Source organism: Phaenicophaeus curvirostris, chromosome 1 (genome assembly GCF_032191515.1).
Source record: "Phaenicophaeus curvirostris isolate KB17595 chromosome 1, BPBGC_Pcur_1.0, whole genome shotgun sequence".
In the NCBI taxonomy this organism is placed as follows: domain Eukaryota; kingdom Metazoa; phylum Chordata; class Aves; order Cuculiformes; family Cuculidae; genus Phaenicophaeus; species Phaenicophaeus curvirostris.
In genome coordinates, this window is record NC_091392.1 from 11,239,157 (window position 1) to 11,262,925 (window position 23,769).

General features: G+C 39.1%; 1 protein-coding gene across 2 annotated transcripts in view; it reads left to right on the forward strand.

The window, feature by feature from the left end:
* Window positions 1–23,769, forward strand: part of SEMA3C (semaphorin 3C) — a 398,512-nt gene that overhangs the window by 272,830 nt on the left and 101,913 nt on the right. The window contains exons 1-2 of one of the 2 annotated variants that reach the window (XM_069876899.1): window positions 2,542–2,617; window positions 5,654–5,794. In XM_069876899.1, the coding sequence (XP_069733000.1) occupies window positions 5,692–5,794 (103 nt within the window). In that variant the 5' untranslated portion in view covers window positions 2,542–2,617; window positions 5,654–5,691. Of the gene's footprint in view, window positions 1–2,541; window positions 2,618–5,653; window positions 5,795–23,769 lie in introns of those variants that run through there. The other variant, XM_069876987.1, reaches the window with a different exon arrangement.

Genomic DNA, 23,769 nt, shown 5'->3' on the forward strand with positions numbered 1-23,769 from the left:
ATTCACTTCTCTCGCTTGGTGTGTTGATCTCTAATTGCACTTAGTTGTGGGGATTTTCCAAAGCAGACAAGTGACTTCTCCTTTTGCCAAGGTGCTGCTGTCAAACTTGAGGCATTTGAACACCACCACATTTCAAGGGTGAGCAGCATCATGGTCACACTCACAACTGCCTGCCCGTTGGGAGAACAAGCTCTCCAATGACGTAGTTTAACTGCTCTCCACAACTGCAAATGTTCACGCCTTTCTGTATAGTTTATTTGTGTTAAGGTAGAAAACTGGAAGAGCATGAATATTTTTAAGGACTCAAAATCTAGAGAGTTTTGTTCATCTGGTGACATCAACTAATTCATCCTCAAGATATGAACTGAAGTGGGCCAAGCTTTTCAAAATTCTGGACACATTTCTGCCACCAGTTGCAAATTTGATGTTTCATTTAGACAAATGAGTATCGCATACTTTTAAGTTTTCTGGGATGACAAGTGCCTTATAATACTGGAATTTCTCACTTTTAGAAAGTCCTAACTTTGTTAGGCTGCATTGAAGCCTGGGGGAAAATAACTGCTTTTGAAATGTGTGGCCCTAACCCATGCAGATGAGCATTTACAGAAGCTAGCCTGTAGACACAGGACATAAAGACATCCATGCACACAGACAAAATGTGCTTAGTAAGGGCACTGTATTTGAGCTACTCCCTGCTCCCTGGCTATAATGCAGTATAATGCAGTTGCACCTCGAATACTGGATTCAGTTCTGGGCCCCTCACTACAAGAAGGATGTTGAGGTTCTGGAGTGAGTCCAGAGAAGAGCAACAAAGCTGGTGAAGCAGCTGGAAAACAAGTCTTATGAGGAGCAGCTCAGGGAGGTGGAGTTGTTTAGCCTTGAGAAGAGGAGGCTGAGGGAAGACCTTATTGCTCTCTATAATTACCTGAAAGGAGGTTGTAGAGAGGAGAGTGCTGGCCTCTTCTCCCAAGTGACAGGGGACAGGACAAGGAGGAACAGTCTCAAGCTCTGCCAGTGGAGGTTCAGGCTGGACATCAGAAAAAAAAAATTCACAGAAAGACGGGGTCATTGGGCACTGGAACAGGCTGCCCAGGGAGGTGGTTGAGTCACCATCCCTGGAGGCATTTAAAAGAGGGGTGAATGAGGTGCTGAGGGACATGGTTTAGTGGTTGATAGGACGATCCTGGAGGTCTTTTCCAACCTGGTGATTCTGTGATTCAGTAGTATATTGGATGCTTTGGTCAGTATACATAGAATGTGTAATAGTTGGAAACAGAAGTGTAAATTGAGCATGTGTACTGTTTCACTGTGGGTACTTCTTTACTTTTTAACACACTTCTGCCTGTAGGACTCAGCCTCAAAAGTATTAGGAGACGTGCTCCTTTGAAATTCCTCTGCTGTGCAACCTGCACCACTTCTGCCGGATCAGAGACCACCTCTCCCTGAACAAGTGGAAATCTTGATTCAAAAGGAAGTTTACACCTAGCACATCAGACTAGCACAGAATATACCTGCAAGGTAATTTAGGAAAATATAACCCAGAGCCCATATACCGTTTGGAAGATCCCAGTGGCATCAATGGAGCCAGGCTGTATATTTTCAAGGCAATTTGGGTAAAATTTTCAAAGCTGTCGCACTGTTTTACCAAAGTTTCACCAAAACCTGAGAGTTTGCAAAAATCAACAGCTCAGTGTCTTGGGGAGGGAAACGGGGCAAATGCCAGTCTCCTAAATAGAGAAAAGACTTTCCAAAAACTTGCGGTAAGACACCTGGAGCAATCAGGAGACTGAGCTTCAAGTCCAACTCCTGCTTGAACGCTCCTTTCTTACTCTTCAAAGCCTTTCAGATCGAGGAAACAATTCGGCGGAGGGAGGGAGGGGGGTAGTAAGACTGTAACCTGGCTCCCTCCTCACCTGCCTCTTTCCCTCTTTTCACAGTGACCTCTACCGGCCTCCCCCGACAGCTCCCCGACACCGCTCCCGGGGCTCGGCTCCGCCGGGCTCAGCTCGGCTGCCGGGACCCCGCGGGATCCCCGCTCTCCGCCCGGGGCGGCGGCTCGGAGCGGGCACAAACTTTGCTGGCGAGTTCCCCTCCGTCCACGCAGCGAGCGGACCCCGCGGGGGGCAGGGGGCGCCGAGCCCCGCTGGGGCCCGAGGCGCAGGGCCGGGGCGGGCCGGGCGGCAGCCGCCTCGCCGGGGTGTGGCCTCGCCGTTATTTATGAGCTCCAGCCCCTATTTGCTCAGCTAATGATGCGCCGGGGGCTGCCGCGTCTCGTCTCGCTCGCGCGGCGGCAGCGAGGGCAGCGCCTGTAACTGGAAACCGAAGCCCTCACCGCCCGGACACTTTCCATTCACTCCTAGGTGCTTAATTGAGGGCTGGGCAGAAGCGCTCCTGGGGCTTTAGGACTCCGGCTCTAAGGATTATTTTACAAAGGAGCAGGGAGTTTCTTTGCGACCACCGGGAGCAGAGACTTTTCTTTATTTCTTTTTTTTTTTAAAATTTTTTTTTGGGTTTTCCCCCCTATAATGAACCTGGTTTCGAATTAAAATGTTCGTGGAGCCCGTAAACTGATAGAAACCAGATAGAAATCTGTATTACTGGTTCCTCCAATAGCTGGGTAAGCATAACTGAAAGTTCTCTTTCTTTGCTGTAATAGATGTGAAATGTGTTTGATGGTTGAATGTTCCTACTGTTCACAGACAGTTAAATGAATATACTCCAGATAACAGAGCCTGTGTTTGGCGGGTTTCCCCTCCCTCACCCCTTTTCTTTCTTTCTTTCCTTTCTTCTGCTGAGTGATTTTCCTTGCAGGATCTAAGAGTAGCCCCGAGCCTGTAGCGGGTGACACCTGTGCGGCACTTCATGGCAAAGCTCTATAATACTTTCCAAAAGCATTAGGATGTGCTGAAAGTGACCTCCGTGGCAGGAAAACTTCTCCACTTTACTTTAGTAGCGGTTTGCTGGTTTGTTTACGGTTAGAATAGGGTGTAAGAGCAGAAATGTTGCTAGACATTGCCTTTTATCTGTCCTAAGAGATTCTTTAAAAGTATTTGCGAGATTTTAGAGCTGTTGCTTGTCAGCAGAGATCATGCGCACAGGACGTGCTGAATATAGTATCATGACTTACTGAGATAAATTCAGAACCGGGATATAAGCCTAAACTGAGATTCAAACCTGTAATGTGTTTGTGCTCAGCTACCAGGTATGTAAATCTCTGAATTTAAACCTATTTCCATTAGGTAACTCATATGTCAGATACCCTGAGCTAGCTTTTTGGCACTGAATGCATTTATTATTTATGTGTCTAACAGCTGGGTTGGAACCATGCAGCTCAGTATTTGAATCTTGTATTTGCCAGTCACTTCTGTGTTAACAGTGAAGATCTGTAATTTGAGCAATTAAATGTAGTAATGTTTCACTCCTGTAACCGATTGCATTAGAATTGGCAGGAGGCACAAGAGTGGGAGGGAAAGAGTGCTTGAAATGGTTTTTTAATTATTATTTCCTACAGTGTCATTTAAAGGAAGAGAGAAAGCCACACACTTGTTCCTCTGACTTTTTATCTCTATTGCACTGAAAGCATAGTGCTACTACTGTAAAATACTAATCCCATTGCATCTGTTAAATCACATATTCTGTATGATTGGCTATTTGCTTTGGCCTAATAAAGAAATTTTATCAGGAATTAATAGCATTTCTCTCTTAGAAGAGGGCTAAGTTAAAGGATATCCCATGGGCTGTTCACAAGGTTTTAAATTCTAAGCCTACAAAGCAGCATTAATACTAGAGTTCATGCAGCATGTTTAAAAATTATTCTTGGCAAGAACTCTGCAACTATCATTTTATTAGTTTACAGACCCTTAGAGGTAATTTGGAACTGAGCCAGTATGCATATATATCTCTTGTAGACCAGACCTGTGGCTGGTGAATTTCTGATGCTGGTGTTTTTGTCAATTAGCAGAGTGGTAACGTTACTTGATCTTCATGCATTTCTTAGTACTTCAGAGCAAATCGTGAAGAGTGTGGGCTACAGAACAGCATGCTCACTTGTGCTCTCTTCATCCCACTCCCAACTTAGTATGAAGTTCTCATGCAGAGAAAGCCTTTAAAAACAGTTTAAAGTGAGTTGATAGGAAATGACAGAGACAGTAATGAGATATGGGGCTTTTATTGCTAAGTCAATGGTGTGGATCCAGCCAAAATTGTTCTTGACCTAAAGTCATCCCTGCCTGACAGCTGGTTCCTGCCATGCTGTGGTGGCTACAGCTGGTTCTTTTAGCACAGGTGTGAATCTCAGAGGGACCAAACTAACAAGCATGTGGAAGCACTGGCTTCCACTGGAGGGGCCATAGTGCTAGAGCAAGCTGAGCTAAAGAAGTGTAAAGTGATTGCATGGGCAACAAATCCCTTCATCAAATAAAGGTGTAGCCTTTAGTGCTGTCTTCTAGCTGTAGGGATTCTGTGCTTCTAGTTACCTGATTAAACAATATGTGGTGTCCAGTAGGAGGGCTGTTGATGCTATAAAGGGAAGAATAGGCCTGAAATGAGGGTGTGCTTTATTCTCACATTTGTAGTTGAACTGAAGAACAAAGGTGTTACCATAGGTGAAATAAAATTTCAACTTCACATGTTTTTGGGAGGTGAGGTTTAGGAGCACTATATATATGCAGTATTTGTCTTCTAATACTTGCTGAGTTTTATTGGTCTAGTACAAAGATCATTAGGATAGGGAACTGAGCTCAAGCCATTTCTGAGGTAAAAAAGGGATTTTTAATTTATTTTTTTTAGGGTGGAGGTGTTTTCTGATTCTTTGAGGACCTGAGGCTTCTCAACAGCTAAATTCTAGAAAATGAACATAAATTCAGCAAGTGTACAGGAGAAGTAGCAGAAGTATCAAGTGTAATGCACTGTCCAATGTCAGGTATTTTTAGTGCTCTGTAGAAGTCTCAGGGAGCAGAGGAGTATCCTGAAAAGAGCTAGCCCAAAAAGCAAATGGTGAATAATAGTTCCAAGCATGTTGAAATACATTTGGTTTCAATGGTTTTGAAATCAGTGATGTAAGTAGTCAGGATTTAATCTTAAAAGATGATGTAGCTAGCTATTGGAGCACTCAACTTATTAGAATGTAAAGTTCATTTCTAAGCACCTTTGACTTCAAATGTGTTAAAAGAAAACAAACAACCTGTTCCCCCCCTCCCCCCAAAAAAAAACCAAGAAAAAACAAACAAACATGAGGGGGTGATCAATTATGATGTAAACTAAGGAGAGACATCTAAAAATATCAGACAGCTTTTTATTTGTGAAACTTCATCTCTTGTCCTTGCTTTGCTCTGCCTTGACATTTGGTATAATTATTTTTCCAGCAGGTGGAATTGTCCTTATTTAAATTAACTGAATATAATGCTGTAGTTTGCCTTAGCCAGTACTTGGACTCTATTGGTTCCTAATAGCAGGCAGAGAGGTCCTTTTATGCCAGCTCAGAAGGCTGCTGGAGAAAAACATTTTCAGACGTGCAAACAGAAGTCCTGTACATTCTTCACATTATCACATCATGGGTTCAGCTAGAGGAGCTTTCTAACACAGATCTTTCTGTCGTGTTGCCTTCCTCCACCAAATTGTATAACAACAGTAATGTGATATCTCTGTCTTTCAGGTTTCGTTTCTTGGATATTAAGTTGCGAATCTGAGGAGATGGCATTTTGTGCACTGCACGCGTTGGTTGGGATATTTATTTACTTTAGCAGTGTAAAAGGATCTTCCCAGCCTCAAGCAAGGGTGTTTTTAACATTCAATGGTAAGAAAGAAGATAAACATTCTTAAGCAAATGTTATGACTGAATATTTTCTTCTTCCCCTTAAGTTCAATAACAGTAGGAATTAGCTCTATGATCTGAGTACACAATTGTTGTCTTTCATTTGTTTTGCTGAGGTGCCTGCCTGTCTAAATTTAATTTTTACCTGAAAACCATTGCTATTATAACTATAGATAAATAATTTTCAATACCTTCTCTTTATTTTGAAAGTTGTTATGACTTACTAACAACTAGCGGTTTTATTTCTTATCCTTAGTTTATGAAGCATGATAGAACATGGCCTGTAGTGGACGTTATTAATGATTTGAGTTGCTTTCATTCGGTGCCCAACTGAGGCACTTTATACTCTAAAAATCAGGCTGCCTGAAGGTTTATCAAGGTAGTTAGCAAGGCACAGAGCCCTTTGGCAAAATATCATTCCTTGTGCACTTTGTACAGTGTATCAGATGAACAGAGCCCGTAGCAATCACTGATGCTGGCACATTGTAAACCAACAATCAATTATTATTTTCAAAGGAAAGGTGTGTTTACTCCTGAAATGATGAGCCATACCTTATTACTGAAATTACCTCAGTATTACTTTAATAGTAAGGTAGCTTATTCTTCTAGTATTAATGCTGTCTTAATAGTCACGGCATCACAATGTATTCTTTGGGCTTACCAGTTCTCTCAAATTTGAGTAGAAATTCTCCATCTCTGTAATAGAGGCTTTAGCTTTCTTCAGCCATCTGCTTTTTCTGTGGCTCTTTGAGGTATAAGGGTTTGCTACTCCCCACACCAATGCTGTCTGCTTTAGGTTGGTTTGTATGGCTTGCAGGTGCAGGGGTGCCCTGCAGCTGCCATGTCCTGCCTTGGGAATATTCTGTGTGTTCTGAATAATCTTTTTAAGCAAAGTCACTTTAAAAATAATAATATCTAAGAAATATCTTAAACTACTATTCACAGCCACGATCATAGTTCTGTACTCCTGAGTCTGAGACACCCAGGAGACATGCCAAGTAAGACCTAATACAAATATCAAACAGACTGAACAATTACAAGATTGTGGAGTCTAGGGCCCTAAACCTGAGTGTGATACTCAATAGGTGTAAACTGGCATAGCTTCAATAAAAACAATACTAGAAATTGCACTCCTAGAGGGAAGAGCCAAATGAACAAGTAGGTGGGAATTACTTTTCCTTGCTTAAGTAATGCTCACTTAATGATTCAGCACAAGTCAACACAGAAGTCAGTTTAGCTGTGGTTGTGTCACTCTGTCAGTTTAGCTGTTAGTTGTGCAGAATGGCCTGATTCAGATTTCCTCATCGTGTCCGTGGTGGCCTTGGAAAGTAATCAAGGCTTCCCCTGATCTCTGGTATGAGCATGAAATGTTTGGGTTTTATGGTATTCAACCTTGTGATTGGGGAAGAATCATAATGAGGGGCAAATGGTTTTAACCTGGACTCAAGAGATTTGTGTTTCATTCCTTGGCTCATCACAGGTATCCTGCAGGCTGGAAACGCAGAACCACCCACGGGGCTAAAAAAAACAGACCTAGAGGCTTAGAAAATACAATGACTGGGTGACTTGAAACCTTAGTTTTTATGTCCTTCTCTGTAAGGAGATTGTTCCTCCTCTCTTTAAAAGGGATTATGACAGCTTTATGTCCCAGTGATACATGTCTGGTGAGATTCTTGGGCCCGAAAAGCTCTGCCATCCCATGTCAGCCCTGGGGACACAGCCTGAGCTCTCTGGTTACTGACTGTAACCCTGCTCTACTGGGCTGGCCCAGTTATGGCTTTCCTCTGCAATGTCATGTAAAGCAATGTTTTGCTTTAAAGCTGAGTCTTTAGTCTCAGTGAAAGAGGAAAGTTAAGAGTCACCAGAGCCTTACAGTACTCTGTGATTATCTTAAAATGGACATCTTGCTTTCTCTAATACTTGCTTTCAACCTTAAAAAGTATTTTTTTTTACAAGTCCTTGATTTTTTTTTTTTTAGTGGGTCCTTAAAAGTCATAAAAGTAAGAAGTTAATTATGCATTTTATAATATGACAAATACTGTCTGAAATAAAGAGCTGAGCCTTTTGTATGATATGAAACTAGAAATTTTATTTTTAAGCCTGATTTCCAGATGGTAAGAGACAGCTTTCACTATGTGAAAAGAGTTTGCAGGTTGTGTATAACAAGGTAATGACTTCAACTGTAGTATGAACTTCTATTCTATAAATCTACATTTATTTACCTGAGCAGTGATATAAGACAATAGGGTGATACTTTGTAATGTTCTGTAGCCAAGTGTGATAACCTACTCTTTGTGTGAGCTGCTTCATAGTTTATTGGTTTTATATCATGTAGAAATATCGAGTTATTGGCTTTCTCTGTGCCCTGAGAAGTTGTCAGTTTTTATGGAGGATTGTCACTCTTTTAAAGCGCATCATTTGAAAATAAAACTATATTTAGGAGTCCTTATGTTTTAAATGACATTAGACAATAAAGACAGATCATTCAAGCTTAGGATACTTGCATTATTTCAAGTTCTGAATTGGATTTAACTTGATGTCTATAATTACATTGCATAAGTTTTGGGGGTAGAATGTATACAGGAGAAGAAAATGAGTGATGCTTTTCAAAGTAAACCTGCTCCTTCAGGATCAAGTCAATTGAGCTTATTCACATTGCAGCATTTCTCATGGGAAAATCCAGCAAGTATCTTGACCTATTCTGTTGTTCATCAGGAAAGATAAAAATGTGAATCATTTGAATCATGGGCTGCTTTTCTCTTTTCCGTCTACTTCATTAAGAATCAAATGTAATTAAAAAAGTAAGCCTGGGTAATACCTCAAGAGCCTGATAATGGGGATTTTGCAATTAACTTAAATGGATGAAGGACTGCAACCCTTATTTCTGTTTTTGAAATCAAAAGCCTGGCCCCTTGTCTAATTAAAATGTAGTTGATGACTTAGCTGAGGTTGTTAAACGTGTGTCTGACATGAGTGTTGTGCTGCCTGCACCCTGAGTATCTTGAAAATTGCAGTGCTGTATAGAATCCTGAGGCCTCATTTCTACTTTTTGTACCTTGCATAGCCATTTACTCGGATGAATTAAAAGGTCAAGTTTGAGCTAAACTGCATGCTTTGCACAGGTATATGTGACACTAGGTCCACAGAGAACTAGGCAAAGTGGTTCTTGGTTTGCTGGGAATGATTTGTCATGACCTCATTGTGCAGTTCAACTGTGATGGCTCAAACCATCAGTATTTCTACAACATCTGCACTTGAAGAGCTGCTGCAGCTGATGAAACAAAGATGGCTGCAGCTTTTTCTGATTCTGTAAATGGAAAGGTGTGAAGCCTGTGGTGCAGCAGCTGCAGTACTTTCGCGGAGTCATGTTTTACCATGCAGCATGCAAGAGTGAGGGAATCTGGGATGGGGAAAGTAAATATACTATGAGTATACCATCCTACCTTTTCTTGCTCCTTGTCCCTGGAATACATCTTCCTTAATCTGCTCAAATCAGCTCTTGTAATTTAAAGCACCATAGTTTATTTTCTCCCCATAGCAAAGGATTTACCATATCTGTTTATGAACTATGCCTGCTGTTTGTCAAACTAGATGCATTCCTCCTTGCTACTGCATGTTCCTGAATGGATAATTGGAAGCTGTATCCTTCAGTCTTTGCAGGGGCGAAGAAAGTATTTCCCAAATAAGTGGGAGTATTATCAAAATAAGAAAGAAGTTATAAGACTCCAGGATAGTATCAGGCTTTCATTTAATTGCAACTTCCACTTAGATTTTGGGTTTTATTGTAACCCTAAAATGTTAGGCCATACCATGTTTACATCAGATTCTGAAGCAGTCAAAGCAGTTCCAGTACTTACTTTTGAAAATGCGCTCAAACAAGTCTTTGAGCTTTGAGTTTATATGGAGATGCACAACTAAGTGATAATTTCCCAATTTACTCAGAACATTTCATGCATTCCTGCCTAAAATGTCTGGTCAAGCAGATATTTCCCATGCAGATTCTCCCATTGTTTCCAGTGAAAATTCCGTATGAGAAGTGGATCAAGGCTAATTTGCAGACAGTTTTGTTCTTCTTTTTGTCATAAAATTACTAGAACACGTAAAGCACTTTTAAAAAAGTATCAGTCAGCTTCATTAATGACAATTAAAAAGCATAAAATGTCACCAGAGCAACAGCAGCACTTATTCAGCTGTCAACATATTTTAAAAGATTTAATGCAACCCCTGTGGTTACCCTCAAGGAAAAATAAAGGAACTGAGAACCATTTTCTTTGAGCTCTTGAGCAACAGCAGTACAACTTGTTTTTAAACAATCCTTCATTGTAATGTTAATGTTACCACAGTTAATAAAAAGTTCATTTATTATTTGGGGGACTTTGTGCTGATGACAGTCTAGTAGGCAAAGGTTTATGCTTAAATAGTTGATTGGATCTTTGGTGGTGTCCATGGAATGAAAGCTGTTTGCAAAATGATGCAGAGGTAAAGCATTTTTAAAAAAAACCAAATAAACAGTAAAGAAAAAGAGAACAGAACCATGACATTTTTGTTTATATGCAGAACTCATACAGAAATCTCTTGAGTGTTTATATAGTTGTATAAGTTTCAGCAAATTGTGGGCCAGATTTTCTCAAAAGTAACTGATTTGTGGCTTTCAAAGCTTCATGGAGCTTAAGTAATACTAATTTGTAAAGTGTTGAACACCAGCCATGTGAAAACTCTTCCCCTTCAGTTGTCTTGCACTGAGGATCTAAAAACATAACCCACTTTTGAATACTGTCAACTAAAAATAAAATCATTTCTTATCTTCAGCAGTGGAGCTGGTATTTTTAGACTTCGTCAAATTGACAGCTTTTGTTGTTTTAAAGACAATGCCTAGTTTACAACTTGAAGTCTTTGAGGGTCATTTTCAGATTTTATATTCTTTATACATGGAATTATATTCTTGCTTTGTCTTTTTTTCCCCCCTCTGTTGTTAAAATCAAGACAGACATAAAGCAATAAATCTTACTTGTATAGAGATTGAATTACTTGAATAGGCTATGAGTTAAATGTGAAAACAAACAAACAACCCCGTAGGGGTATTAAAGGAAGCATCATGTGGAAAAGCTCAGTATTCTTTCTAGAGTTCCATGGCTAGAGGTCCCACATGCCAAATGACATTGAATCTGGTTGTTTTCACACTCACTTTTATTCAATGGCAGTGTTACTGACTTTACTTCACTGTCATTGCTGACCTGAGTGTATGGGAGAGAAGTTCATACGTTGTTTCTGTATTTAAAGTTAGATTGCGCCATGTGCTGTGACTTCAGTTATGGAAATGATCATGAAGTCACAGGCGATTTTTAGTCCAGTTCTTTCTTTGTTCTCTGAAATTACTGTAAGTGATATGCTGATAAGAAAAGCACAAATAAGTACCTGATCTTCATGGTAGTTAATTTGCAAGCCTCAAATTTAGGGGAAAGGTTTATAAAATTAATCCTACCTTTGGGTGAAGAACTTATCCAAATTTTACAAAGTTTGAGTAGACTTGAGTGTTTCTTGAACAATAAAATGTAGATCTCTTGACTGACTATCTCTTTCTATTCCCAAATTCAGTCAATCTGACCTGTATCTGAACCATCCTTTTCTTTTTTTTTTTTTAATTTAGTTTGGTATGGAAAAATCAAACTTTATCTTAGGACGTTTTGACAGATTCGACACATCTTCGTGCTCTCTGCTTGTCATAGAAGAAAGCAGCTTATCTTGGCTAATTTCACTGCTCTTTCATTACAATTCTCCCTTGTGTTGCATGTCCAAGGCAAATGCTGAAGTCCATACACAGGCAGTTATATTGCCATTATTGTACAACACATCTTCTTTTATGTTTAAAAAATTGTGATGAGAGAAAAATGGCACAGGCATTTCTAATACCCATCTTTTTCAGTAATGTTCAAGAACCAGTAACAAGAGCTCCTCTGTGATCCATTTCCGTACTGGATGAGTTCACAGTGCAGTTTGATATGTGGTGCTGCACAAGCCTTTTTGTGTATCAGATGTAATTGGTGACGTGACTCACAATAATTGCTCATTTTATTGAAATGCGTTGACTGAGAGCCTGCCATGAATAAATACGTAGACCAAGACCTTATTCTGTCATTTGAACCAGCTGTTTCTTCAGTATGTATATTCTGTCCTTTTTGGTGCTGACTTTTCAGTGTTCTCAATAACACTCCTTAATAAAAAGACTAGACACTCTTTCTCATGGAACGGGCTTTGTCATGCGGCCACAGTTTGCTGGTTCACACTGTGCCTTCTCATCTCATTTGTCATTCAGATGGCAAGGGCTGCAGCAGACACCAGGTTAAAAGAAGGCCGTGTTTTCCCCTCTTCATCTGATTACAGGGTTGGGGTCTCAGGAATGCAGCTGTGGAGTGAAAAGTACCCCATTACCTGCATGAATCAGTATGATGTTGGATATTCTGTCTTACTGTGAAGTGTGCAAATCAAAATAAGTGTGTGTTTTCAGTAATGAGGTGAGTGATGAAGTGATTAATGGAGAGTTCACACTGTCTGTCGTAGAATCACCAGCTTGGAAAAGACCCACCAGATCATCGAGTCCGCCCATTCCTATCAAACACTAAACCATGCCCCTTAGCACCTCATCAACCCGTCCCTTAAACACCTCCAGGGAAGGTGACTCAACCCCCTTCCTGGGCAGCCTGTTCCAGTGCCCAATGACCCTTTCCATGAAAATTTTTTTCTTAATGTTCTTACTCCCTTCCTCACATACCACCATCTTTATTCAGTGCAGGCTTGATACAATTACATTTCCGTCATTACTTCAGCCATCGATATGGCTTCTTCCAGGAAGCAGAAATCCTGCTGACTGGTTTACTGAAGCTGAGACTCTGGTATCACGTATCACGGCAGAAGGAAGATAAAGAATAATAGCTTTGCCTGTCCTGGGAAACCACTCTAGAACTGGAACCATCATGCCCTTTACAGAACTTAGTCTTATATTCACAAGGATAAGAAGAAAAACTATCTCTTCTTCAGGAAAAGTTCTCTGCTTCTTGGGTGGATAAGGTTCATGGAGGTCAGGCTTCCTGTCCCTTTGTATAGCAGCTAGTATTTGGGATATTCCCAGGTGCTGTTCTCACCCAGCAAAGGCAGAGCTACAAAGGCTCCATGATTACCACAGTTAGTACGCTAGATTACACCTAGATAATTTTCAGAAACACAGGATATATATTTCTAACTAATGATTTAAAAATAATTGTTTTATATTCCAAGATGTTGATGCGAACAGGAGACAACGTTTTGAAGAACTATCATGCTGCCATCTAATATCTTTACCTAGGAGAAGCCTTAGCCCATGGTAATTCATCATTATCTGAAAAAAACCCTTCTTTTTCTGGAACCCCATATCAAGCCATCTTCATAGAAAAATCTCTGGAACAGCAGTTCACCAATACACAACTTCAGTGAGTTCAAACTGGGAGTGCCAAGAAACTTAGGATCTATCAGGAACTCTGTGTGTTGTTAGAGAGAGAAAGTGAATTTCAGACCTGGTGTGCAAATGCCCTAAAATCACCATAAGCTTAGAGTTTGGTCTCCAAGCACCTTTCAGGGAAGAGCTTTTAATTCTTAAGTTGGCTAATGCTTAATTTGGCCAACATCTCAGCTGTGTGATCTGACACTTGTAATGACAGCTGTAATCCTGGGGAAGGAAGAGTGGGTTTGGGGTTTATTTTTTTAAATTTTATTTGGAGGCTATAAGTAAATACTTCTTATTTACTTATAGATACACCCTATTTTTATGAGAAGCTTTTGCTTGTACAAATTTTAAATCCAAACATGTTTTTGTGAAATGCAACATTTAGAAATAGTTTGGAATTAATACCCAGACTTTTGACTGTTCTGCTTAATCTTGCTCACTGTTCTGGGATAAATGTTTGCCTCACCAAAATTATCTTCTAGGATGTGGATGAGGAGACATCACAGTCACCCTGGTTTGCCAAGTTGCTTAATGGAAGAAGAATGTGTCTTGGCAGTTAATTTTAGTTAAAAAAACAAACAAACAAAAAACCAACAAAATTAAGCTGAAGCCAAATTCTTTAATTAAAAACATCACTTTTAGCTATTAAGAGGGTAAGACTGGCATTCTGGAATGAAGAAAAAGGACTTTGCTTTGGAGTTACATGGTAAATGTGAGACATTAAAATTCACTTTCAACTACTTGCTATCTCAACTGTTGTCTCCTTTTAGTATTTCCTTTGCAATTTCATCGTTTTTATATCGCTTTGCAAATACAACTGAGAAAAAACTAAGGTCTTGTAAGTCCTTCCCAAGAGTAATAAGCTTTCACAGTCACTTGGTTTTCTGATCATTTATTTTTGTTTCTTAGAATTTTTTTCATTTGCTTGGTACTATTTCCATTTACCATTCTTAAAGCTTCAAATTATGCAGAGTGCATCAATTTCTGTCAGCTCAGAATTAATTAAATTGGGCAAATCTTTGGCTTCTTTTACCATCTGTGTAAATCAAGCTATATCTCTCAGTCTCTCAGCGTAAAGGAGATGCAGAGTTAGATTTACAGGGATGGGGGAAATACCTGAGGCAAGTATCTGATCGCTTATTCAGTTAAATGGCTGTGAAGGAGGGGGATTCTCTTATTTCCTTCTCATGTAACAGAATAAGATTGCACAGCTTTGAACAGTAGAAGCATGTGGTAAAAATGGTATATATGTGCAAAAAATTAATAGCGTAACAGGAAACAGGGAAAGATAATAGGCCAGATGTATTCATAATTCTGCAGTAATTTATTTTTAATGGAAAGAGATGTGTAATGAAAACACTGCATCACGCGTGTATGCCTGCATTTTCTGCTTTTTGATGCTTTTTACTAGGTATGAAGCTGAAGCTGGTATAGAAACTCATTGAAAACAACTACTGATCTCAGAAGGCAAAAGGTGTGGAGTTTCCTTATGCTCTACTGAGCCACAGCCAGAGAATGAAACTCAGTGTTTTCCTGAGGGCAGACAGTCACACACATCTTTCTGGTGCATTTCAATGGCACAGGATACCTTGTAACACATTTAGTTTCTGCAATTCTCAGAAATTCCACTTAGTCTGAAATACCAGCCTGCATGCCTGTTGTTGCAGTTTTCTGAGGTAGTCTCTGTGTTAATATGTTGAGTGCTCTTACAAGGCACAATATCAAATCAGTATACAAAAATGTGAGCACTTACATCTTCAGAATAGCACTTTCGTTTTTTTTAATATCAACCAATTATGATGTTATTTTCAAGGAGAGGCTTGGCATTGTTTCAGAAATCTACTTTTTGAGGCCTGAAAAGGATTTAGTTGGCATGGAGAGCTGATCTTGGACTTCAACATTTCAATGGCTTCAACCCGAACACAGCTGGAATTTTTTAAGTTGATTTGGTTAAAAACCCCCTTCCTGCCACTGTTGGAAATGATGCACTGTATTTTTTTTTCCCCTAAAGCAGGCACACCTACAGCAAAGACAAAAAGAGTTTAAAGCCCTCAGGAGGTGTTCTATTGTGGTTTGCATTAGGGAAATAAAGCTGTGCATACACGGGTATAAAATATGAAAATGAATATGCCTGTAAAACCATTACTTCTGATTTAATAACTTATTATCTTTATAGCTTTGATAAGTCACTTTAAAATGAGAAGGGTGTCAGATGTTAATTCCTTCAGTAGAAACCTTGTTTTTCATATGCATACTTGCAAATATATGAGTTTTTCAAACATAATTTTCAAGCATAGAGTAAGAAGTGAATCAAATGTCAGTGATTTTTATTTCATTGGATGTTTCTTCAAACTTTACTACTTCCTGACCTTAGCTAAAAGTGTTCACATGCTCACACAGGCAGCTGAAAAAGTTTGTTCCTGAAGTGACGAAACTGCATAAAATTGCAAAAGTGATTTAAAACTTTGAGATGCAGTCAGGTATTCCACTATCTGCACTAACAGTGTTCAGAAAGTGAAGCAAGGACAACACTTAGAGACTTAGCCAGCATGGTTTGGCCTTCCAGTCCAACAAACAATAGTTTTTTTTCATTTGGTCCTGTCTTTTCCTTTAAGACATGGTAGAACCTTTGCACGGTATGTGCATCCTTAGAGGATAAATTCTTCCTCCCACCTTAGCACCCTAGAAGATGAACTGTGAGTTCATGAAGAACTTAAATGGTGCTTACAGAAGGGAAGGAACATGAATCTTACTGCATTTGTGTATATATGCAATTGGAATAGTTAAAGCTGCTGCTGTGTCCACTTCAATAAACGCAGGCGCTGGGGGAGAGAAACAAGCAAAGTAATTCAGCATCTCTCTGGCAGCTAGGGAGAGCAGACCACCCCGATGCAGAAGCTCTGACGAGGGTTTTATAGAGAAAGGTTTTGCCAGCTGAATCAATACTAGGGCAGGTTTCATACTTACTATGGTAATTTACATAGGTGTGTTTGGGGATGATCTAATAGAATCAAATTATTTTCTTAAAAAAACTGACCTTTTATGAGTTGGATTTGTTTGCAGATGCAGGAATCTGCCACAAATGATGACTTAATTTCCATTTGCTATTTCAGAAGAAGATAGAATTTTGTTCCAGATTCTCAGAGTGTCATTGCCAAAGAACTTTCTCTTGTAAGAGCACTCCAGACACAGTCAGTACTGCAGTAGTGATAAGATCCCTCTCCATTTTTATAATTATTTTTGTGCTTCTATTGAGTGCACTTGTATAGGTATTTTGGTACTGGTATTTGTATTGGTATTGGAGGCAGGCACTGAATGCTGGTTATGAGGCAGCCTGTCTTTATGTACTCAGTTTCTCTCTTATCTTGTCCTTAAAGATATGAAACAAGTTTGCCTGGACTTGTCCAACAGGCAAGCAGCTCAGTTTTTTCATTCACTCTGGGCAGTGAATGTGAATGACCTTTGCTTTAAGGTTATTCTTTTTCTACACATGAGGGGACAATGGCAATGGGAGGGGTTTATGGCTTGCTTATGGTTGAAAGCTTCCCTGGCCAGCTGGAAAAAACTCCCTTTCAGATCAGGTTGGATGTCAGAGAAAACTAAACTTGAGATTGTGTGAAACATAAATAAACCACAGCACTCTGAATAAACAAGGTGGCCACTCACTGTTTACTGTTCCCTTTGGTTATTTTTCCTGCTCTGTGTCTGTGATAGCCCCAACCTGTTTGTTGAGCAGCTGGAAATGAGTTCTATTTAACTCTGGGTTGATAGGTATGAGTCCTATGTAGTCACGTGTGAGAAACAGCAGATTGTGAGACATTTTTCTCTAAAAGGCCCTTTCAATGACACAATTGTTTCTCTGTGGAAAGTGGGAAGGTGATGTAGCAGTCACCAAGAGGTGAAGGGGTCTTGTGGAGATTATTCACCCACACAAGGAGTTAGGATGACTTTGCTTCTTCCCAGCTCACATTGTATGAGAACATTCAAGCCATAGTGCCCACTCTAGAGGTAATCTCCAGCTCCTTTGAAGCTGACTTCAGATCCAATACCAGATTGCTCGTGCTGAAGAAAGTAGATATGTGTGTTCTTTTTAGACTCAGTTAGGAGTCAAAATATTAATTTTCTGCACAAGAATTGAGTATGGTTCTGGACTACTGTGTCAATTATATGTTTTCTGCAATTGTATCAATTTATTTGGTTTGATTTGTGGAGAGGAATGAGCAGGGGAAGAGATTGCTGTGTCCAGTTTTGGGCCCTCCCAGTGTAAATGGTGCTGGCAAAATGAAAGAAGCCCAGTGAGGGTCTGCTAAGCTGTTTGAGGTGCTGGAACACATGGTGGACAGGGAGAGGCTGAGACAGCTGGGTTTCTTCAGCCTGGAGAAGAAGCAGCTAAGGGGCATCTTGAGGCCGTCTTCAGATATCTGATGGGGAGAGTATCGAGGACAGAGCCAGACTGCAAGTGCACAGTGACAGGACAAAATTCAAGTTTTAGTAAAAGAAATTCTGTTTAGATGGTAGGACCTTTTTTCTTGCCTTTTTTTTTTTTTATTTTTCACCATGAGTGTAGTGAGACATTGAAACAGGTTGCAGAGGGAGACAATGAACTCTCCATTACTGCAGGCATTTGAAACTCAGCTAGACAAGGTCTTGTGCAAACCAGCCTCATTTCAGTAGGTAGCCCTGTTTTGAGCAGAATTTTGGCTGACATGATCTTCAGATGTCCTTTCCAACCTGGGTGCTTTGTAGTTCTGTGATTTTATTTGCAATCAGTGGGTGTGAGTATTAAGATGCCAGTATCTGTTTTGGCAGTGTTTCCAGCACAGCTTATCTACTAAAGCAGTTTTGAAGAAGAAAGTTAGCTTTTCTCCAAAAGGTCAAAAATCTGACCCAAATGACCTGGCAGCCTGTGTTCACAATGGAAGCTATAAACACTCAACATCAGGAATTTTTATTTAGATGCCTACTGTGAATTATCATGCTGAAAGTGTGGGTTTCCAAGTTGGAAACCTCACATGTTATATATTGCATGTTTTTTTACAGCTTAATACAATAGATTTCCCTGGTGTGGAAGGGGAAAACATGGATTTGTCTGTAACTGCACAGTAAAACATAAAAATGTCTCATCTAAGAAATCCTAGGTATGCAGCATTAGATGAAATGATATGAAAGCAATGTCAGGTTATTCTACTTGTATTTTCTGCATAGAATTTCTCTTGTTCTCTTGTTTAAGAAAAAAATATTTCCTTCATGGTGTTAAACTGAGCTCATTCATAATATGATGAATAAATCAGCACATGTTATGATGTACCATGCAGAATGTAACTAAATATACAGGTGCAGAATTTATATGTTAATTTTTTTAAATGAAGTCCTGTAATACCAAATTAAAATTAAGGTTAAATTAAGTAAGTGATATTTCTGACCAAATTTCACACTATGGTTTTAGTCTCAGGACAGGTATTAGATCTTTACAGACATCCGTTTCTAGTTTATTTTCGAAGTTTGTATCTGTACCTGTGTGTAACGTTACAAAGTACATATAAAGCAGACTTCTACAGTATATGCTGTGTGGAGGCATACGTGTCTACTTCAGGGCGAGTTGTATATTATCTGATGTGTGGCAGATGTAAAGCAAAAAAAGATGCAAAAATTATATTTAAGTGGCAAAGTCAAGAGTAAAAAATTCTAAGCTATCTAGCCACATACTAATTCATCTGCATATCATCCTAAATTTGTCCGAGCTCTGCTATTTTCTTTTTTTCCAGTGGCTGAGATTGCAAGCTTAAGCTCTGTTCTTTAATGATAAATGTGCATACAAATATATACATTCGTATATAACCAGCATACAAAAAAGAGTAATATATGCTTCTGAGATTATTCTTTTCAGTCATGTGATTGGTACTTTATTATATTGAATATTTGAAAAAATCATTAGAAGTCAATTGATTGTTAGGCTGTACAGACTTAGAAAAACTTTCTTTAACCTCTCTGAAAGCTGTAGTGGTCCCTTACTGATGCTATTTAAAAAAAAAAACCACAACATTTTTCCTGTGTTCCATAGAATCACAGAATTATTGGAAGGTACTGCCAGCCAACATCCTGTTTAAAAGAGGTCTGATTGGGTTAGGTTCCTCTGAGATGTATCCACTTCAGTCTTGAATAACTCCAAGGATGGAAATTCCACCCTTTGGTGCCAACGCTCCAGTAGCCTCCCAGTAGGTCGTTCTACACAGCAATAAGATTTCCCCTTTTCCTTTGCTTCTTAAAACTGAACCAGCTCAGTTCTCACATGTCTCCATATATACCATGTGCTCCAGAAACTTCATTTGCTCTTTGGCCTTTTTTTTCAGTCTTGGAAAGGGATTCTTCCAATCTAATGGTAAGCTAGTCACTTCAGTAGCTGCTGACCATCTCTTTAGCACTCTCCAGGCTTATCTCTGCATATAATGAACAGAGTCCAATTCCATTCATGTTACAATAGTTCATCATTCAGCCACTTTGAAACTGAATGTGATCAGAATCAGGACCATATATGTGTCGCTGTATGTACTTAATGACTATTAAGTTGTTTTCGTGTCCAGCAGAGGAAAAAAAAGAGGATTTTGTTGACTCCAGTGGGGTTGCAGTCAGGTATTGAGGTTATTTTCTGGAGAATATGAACAAATGTGAATATTGTGTCCCGTGGCAATTGTTGAGTATTTCTTGAGGCTGGGTTTCATGATATCAGCCATTTTTAAGAGAGGTTTGTCTGTGACTTTCTGAGGATAGCTTTTAATACCTACCCATAACTCAATTCATATAAAGAGTTTAAAAGGAAAAGCCAGTGTATCCATTACTAGTTCCCTATTAATTTACCTTTTGGGCATTAATTCTTGTCACTGGAGGAAGTCAAAGTATCGTGTCATTTGGGTAATAAAGAAATAGGAGCAAAATATCTTGCATATGAATAATAAAACAGAAGAGATCTCAGTTCACTGCTTTAGACTCTAGTTTGTGCATACAAATTTATTCTCTGTGTGGTAAAGGATAGGTGGATTTTGTCTGTAAAGAGACATTCATTTTCATTTGATGTGCCTTAATCCTGAGGATATGGGTTCAGATCCCAGAGCCATTGAAAATATTAGCTCAATACCTCCATCAGCCTTCAAAGGTTCTGTGACTGAAGGCTCTCAGCAGCTGTTATCTACCATAATAAATGCCAGTGATAAAAAAGATTAGACTAGATGAAGATTTTTTTTTAAGAAAAAATAAAACTCTTTTCTTTCTAAATTAAGTTAGGAAAAATACCCTTTGATTTCTTTACTGGCAGAAAATACCAACAAGATTTTTCTTGGATAAAGCAATTGTTCTTTTCCACAAATATTGCTTAGGATTTGGGGGTCATAGTTCACAGCAAAATATGCCACCTGTTGGCCCAGCTGCCATGCCTTCTCTGCCTTGTCTCCTCCTGTGTGTGAAAAAAGAGGCTGAAAGCAAGGTAAGGGAATAACAGATTTAGTGCCGCTCTGCTTCTAGACCATAATTAATGTAAATAGTGTTTCAGGATTAAGACTTTTTGCTTTCATGTGCATATCCCACCTGACAGCAACTCTACCTTAGTGTTTAGCACAGGGAAGAGGACATTGTTTCTCAATGTGGTTTTGGCTAGATGGCAACATGCAACGGTGATCCAGCACGCTGTAAGGAGTCTTGTAAGACTTTTTTATTATGATTTTGGGGATTTTTTTCATACTGTTAAGTCAAGGTTATGACAACTGAAAACTACTCCTCCAGCATAAGCAGGTCATGCAAGATAGAATGGGCCCTCAGCAAGATGCAATCCAAAATGTCAAAACAAAAGGAATCCCTTAAGGAGAAAAAGGACATGTCAAGGCTGTTTCTTCCAGCTTTCAGTCTGAGTTCAACTTTATGGATGTTACACACAAATTAAAGTAAGATTGTGTTACAGACCTTTGTGTTATAAAGCCTTATGGTACAAAACTTTACAAAAAAATAATCCATATTAATATCTGTGTCTCTTCGAATAGATGCACTTTACTTTCAGAATGGTCCACAGAGATTTATCCACAGCATATAGCTTACACAGCAAGCAGTCTTTCTCTCCCTCGGGTGTTTCCATTTGGTTATGGCAAAACAAAAGTCTGCAATAGGTAAAAAAGAAATTTCATGTAGGGGGACACAATATCAGAGCATAAATCCTTCTGAAGTCAAACAATATTGTTGAACTTAGGTTGGTGATCTTATTTTCCAATTGGTTCAGTATTTCAATTAGAAATCTACATTTAATCCCTATCCACCCTGAAAGGTGTGCAATTATGAACAAAGTGACATGTGACAGTGTTCACTGATTTTTTTCACTGTACAAATGTATTCAGTTTTCTAGTGCAAGTCAGAATGAAACAACAACAAAAGAAAAAGAATTAGAATCGGTTTCTCTGTTTTTCTTTTTTTTTTTTCTTGTTTCCCAACTTCCACATGATGCATTTATCCAGTTCAGAGGTTTGAAATCTTGTGGAAGTGGGGATGTGTGAACAGGGTGATACTTCTCAGAACAGACCTGGCTGCTCCCTTGGCAATGATGAAAAGGGTATGCATTTGCTGCTGTCCCTTCTTCTCTGTCCATGCCAGTAATTGCCACTTTGTGCTATTTATAGAGAAAGAGTTGATTTGCAGGTTTGTTTTTTCCTTCTTTTCTCTTATGCCATATCCCACACGACTGTATCCAAGCTTTATGTTGAGGTTTGTCTGGTGGAAGAAAAAGGAAAGATTTTTTGTGTATTTTGCCATCTCCTGAAAACTGGCAGTTACTGAAATGAGGCATGTCAAGCAACTACCACAAAAAGAAATCAATGATTTGCAAGTTCAGACACAGGTTAAAGAAACAGACCTCCTCTGTAATTGTGCTGCCTCAGACAGTTAGCTAATATTTTCACATTTGAGAATATTTAATTTTCCTAATTGAGGGAAAGTTACAGTACAGCTCAGAAGAGAATCTGAAATCAAAAGCGAAATACTCTCTTTTTCAGCAGAGCAGTGCAAACACGTGTTAGTGGGAATGATATGGGGGTGGATGGGAAGCAATAACTCATTACTGTCTCTCCCGCAGTCAATTAAATGTCTCACACCTAACTGATTAAGGCTGCCTTTTTTTCCCATTGTGATAATAAGTCTTCTGAAACAGACTGAGAGTAGGAATATTACTCTCAACATCTCAAATCTTTAGAGCATGGGGAAAAAAGTAAAACCCAATTGCCAGCCCTACTGATTTGAGTTTAATTATGCAGAGACAAAATCAAGTAAAGATTTTTCAAGATGAAAAGAACAAACCCCTCAGCTGCAGGGTGTCCTTAATGAAAAAAATCTCAATACATCAAGATTTCATAGAAACATGAGATACCTAGAAATGTTTATGAACTTTTTAATACTGCTAGTACATATCTGGCCACTTATGCCAATGCTCCCTCCTTATTCACAGGGGTGTTGGAAAAATAAAATTTATTAGTGACTCTGAAGCTTACAAAGACTTGAGTTATGAGGACTGAGGAGGTGATTTTATCTTTCACAAATACAAACATGAATTTCTATAGCTGCAAAGTTGTGGGGTTTTTTTTCCTACTTTGGTACTATTAATAATCCTGTTACTAGCGAGATCCACTGAATCTTAGAGTGCAATACATTCAAGAAATTTTCACGTTTTATAAAACCATGGATCAGGAAGCTGATGATCTGCTGTGTAGCTGCAGGTGTAACAGATGAAGATTCTATGTGAAATCATAGATCATCTCATATAGCAAAGTAGGAGCTCCTGCTTTCTGCACCCTTCCCTCATCCTCAATTTGGCAGCCTTTCAGACAGTATATTTTCATTAGTAGGCTTTCATAGAGTTGATCTCTTTAATGACCTTCTCTTTCTATTACATGTATTGTTATCTATTTCTACACTCCTTAAGAGGCTGCATGCTGTTTTACCAGGCTAAAATGTACATTGCTCTGACAATTTTTCACACTTACTGTTTCTTCCAATTTGATTCACATTTGCTCCATGTTTTATCTAGTCCCGTGCCCAGCTTAAAAAGTAAAATAAATTAAAAGAGATGTTTGGGCCTCTGAACACATTGCTGAAAGGTTCCTTTTTCTACAGACAAGTGTTCAGAGTATTTCTCACAGAATAATAGCATAAATTGCGGAGATTGCATTCACAGAACAGTGAACCATATTGTCAGATTGTTTAGGGAAACCTAATGGAGTTGTAAAGAAATACTATCTACCTTATTAAGAGTAAAATTCGACAGCTGGAAAAACAAGGTCAATAGACTAGCTTCCATTTTCCATTGATTTTAGCCCCTAACATTCAGAATACTTCCTTCTCTGTGAAACTGCATTCACGCTGCCTACACATGAACGCACAATTCTCTTTTGCTTCAAGCCAGAGGCAAATTAAACTTCATTAGGACAGTAAAGCTTAAGGAAAGTTCAAACTG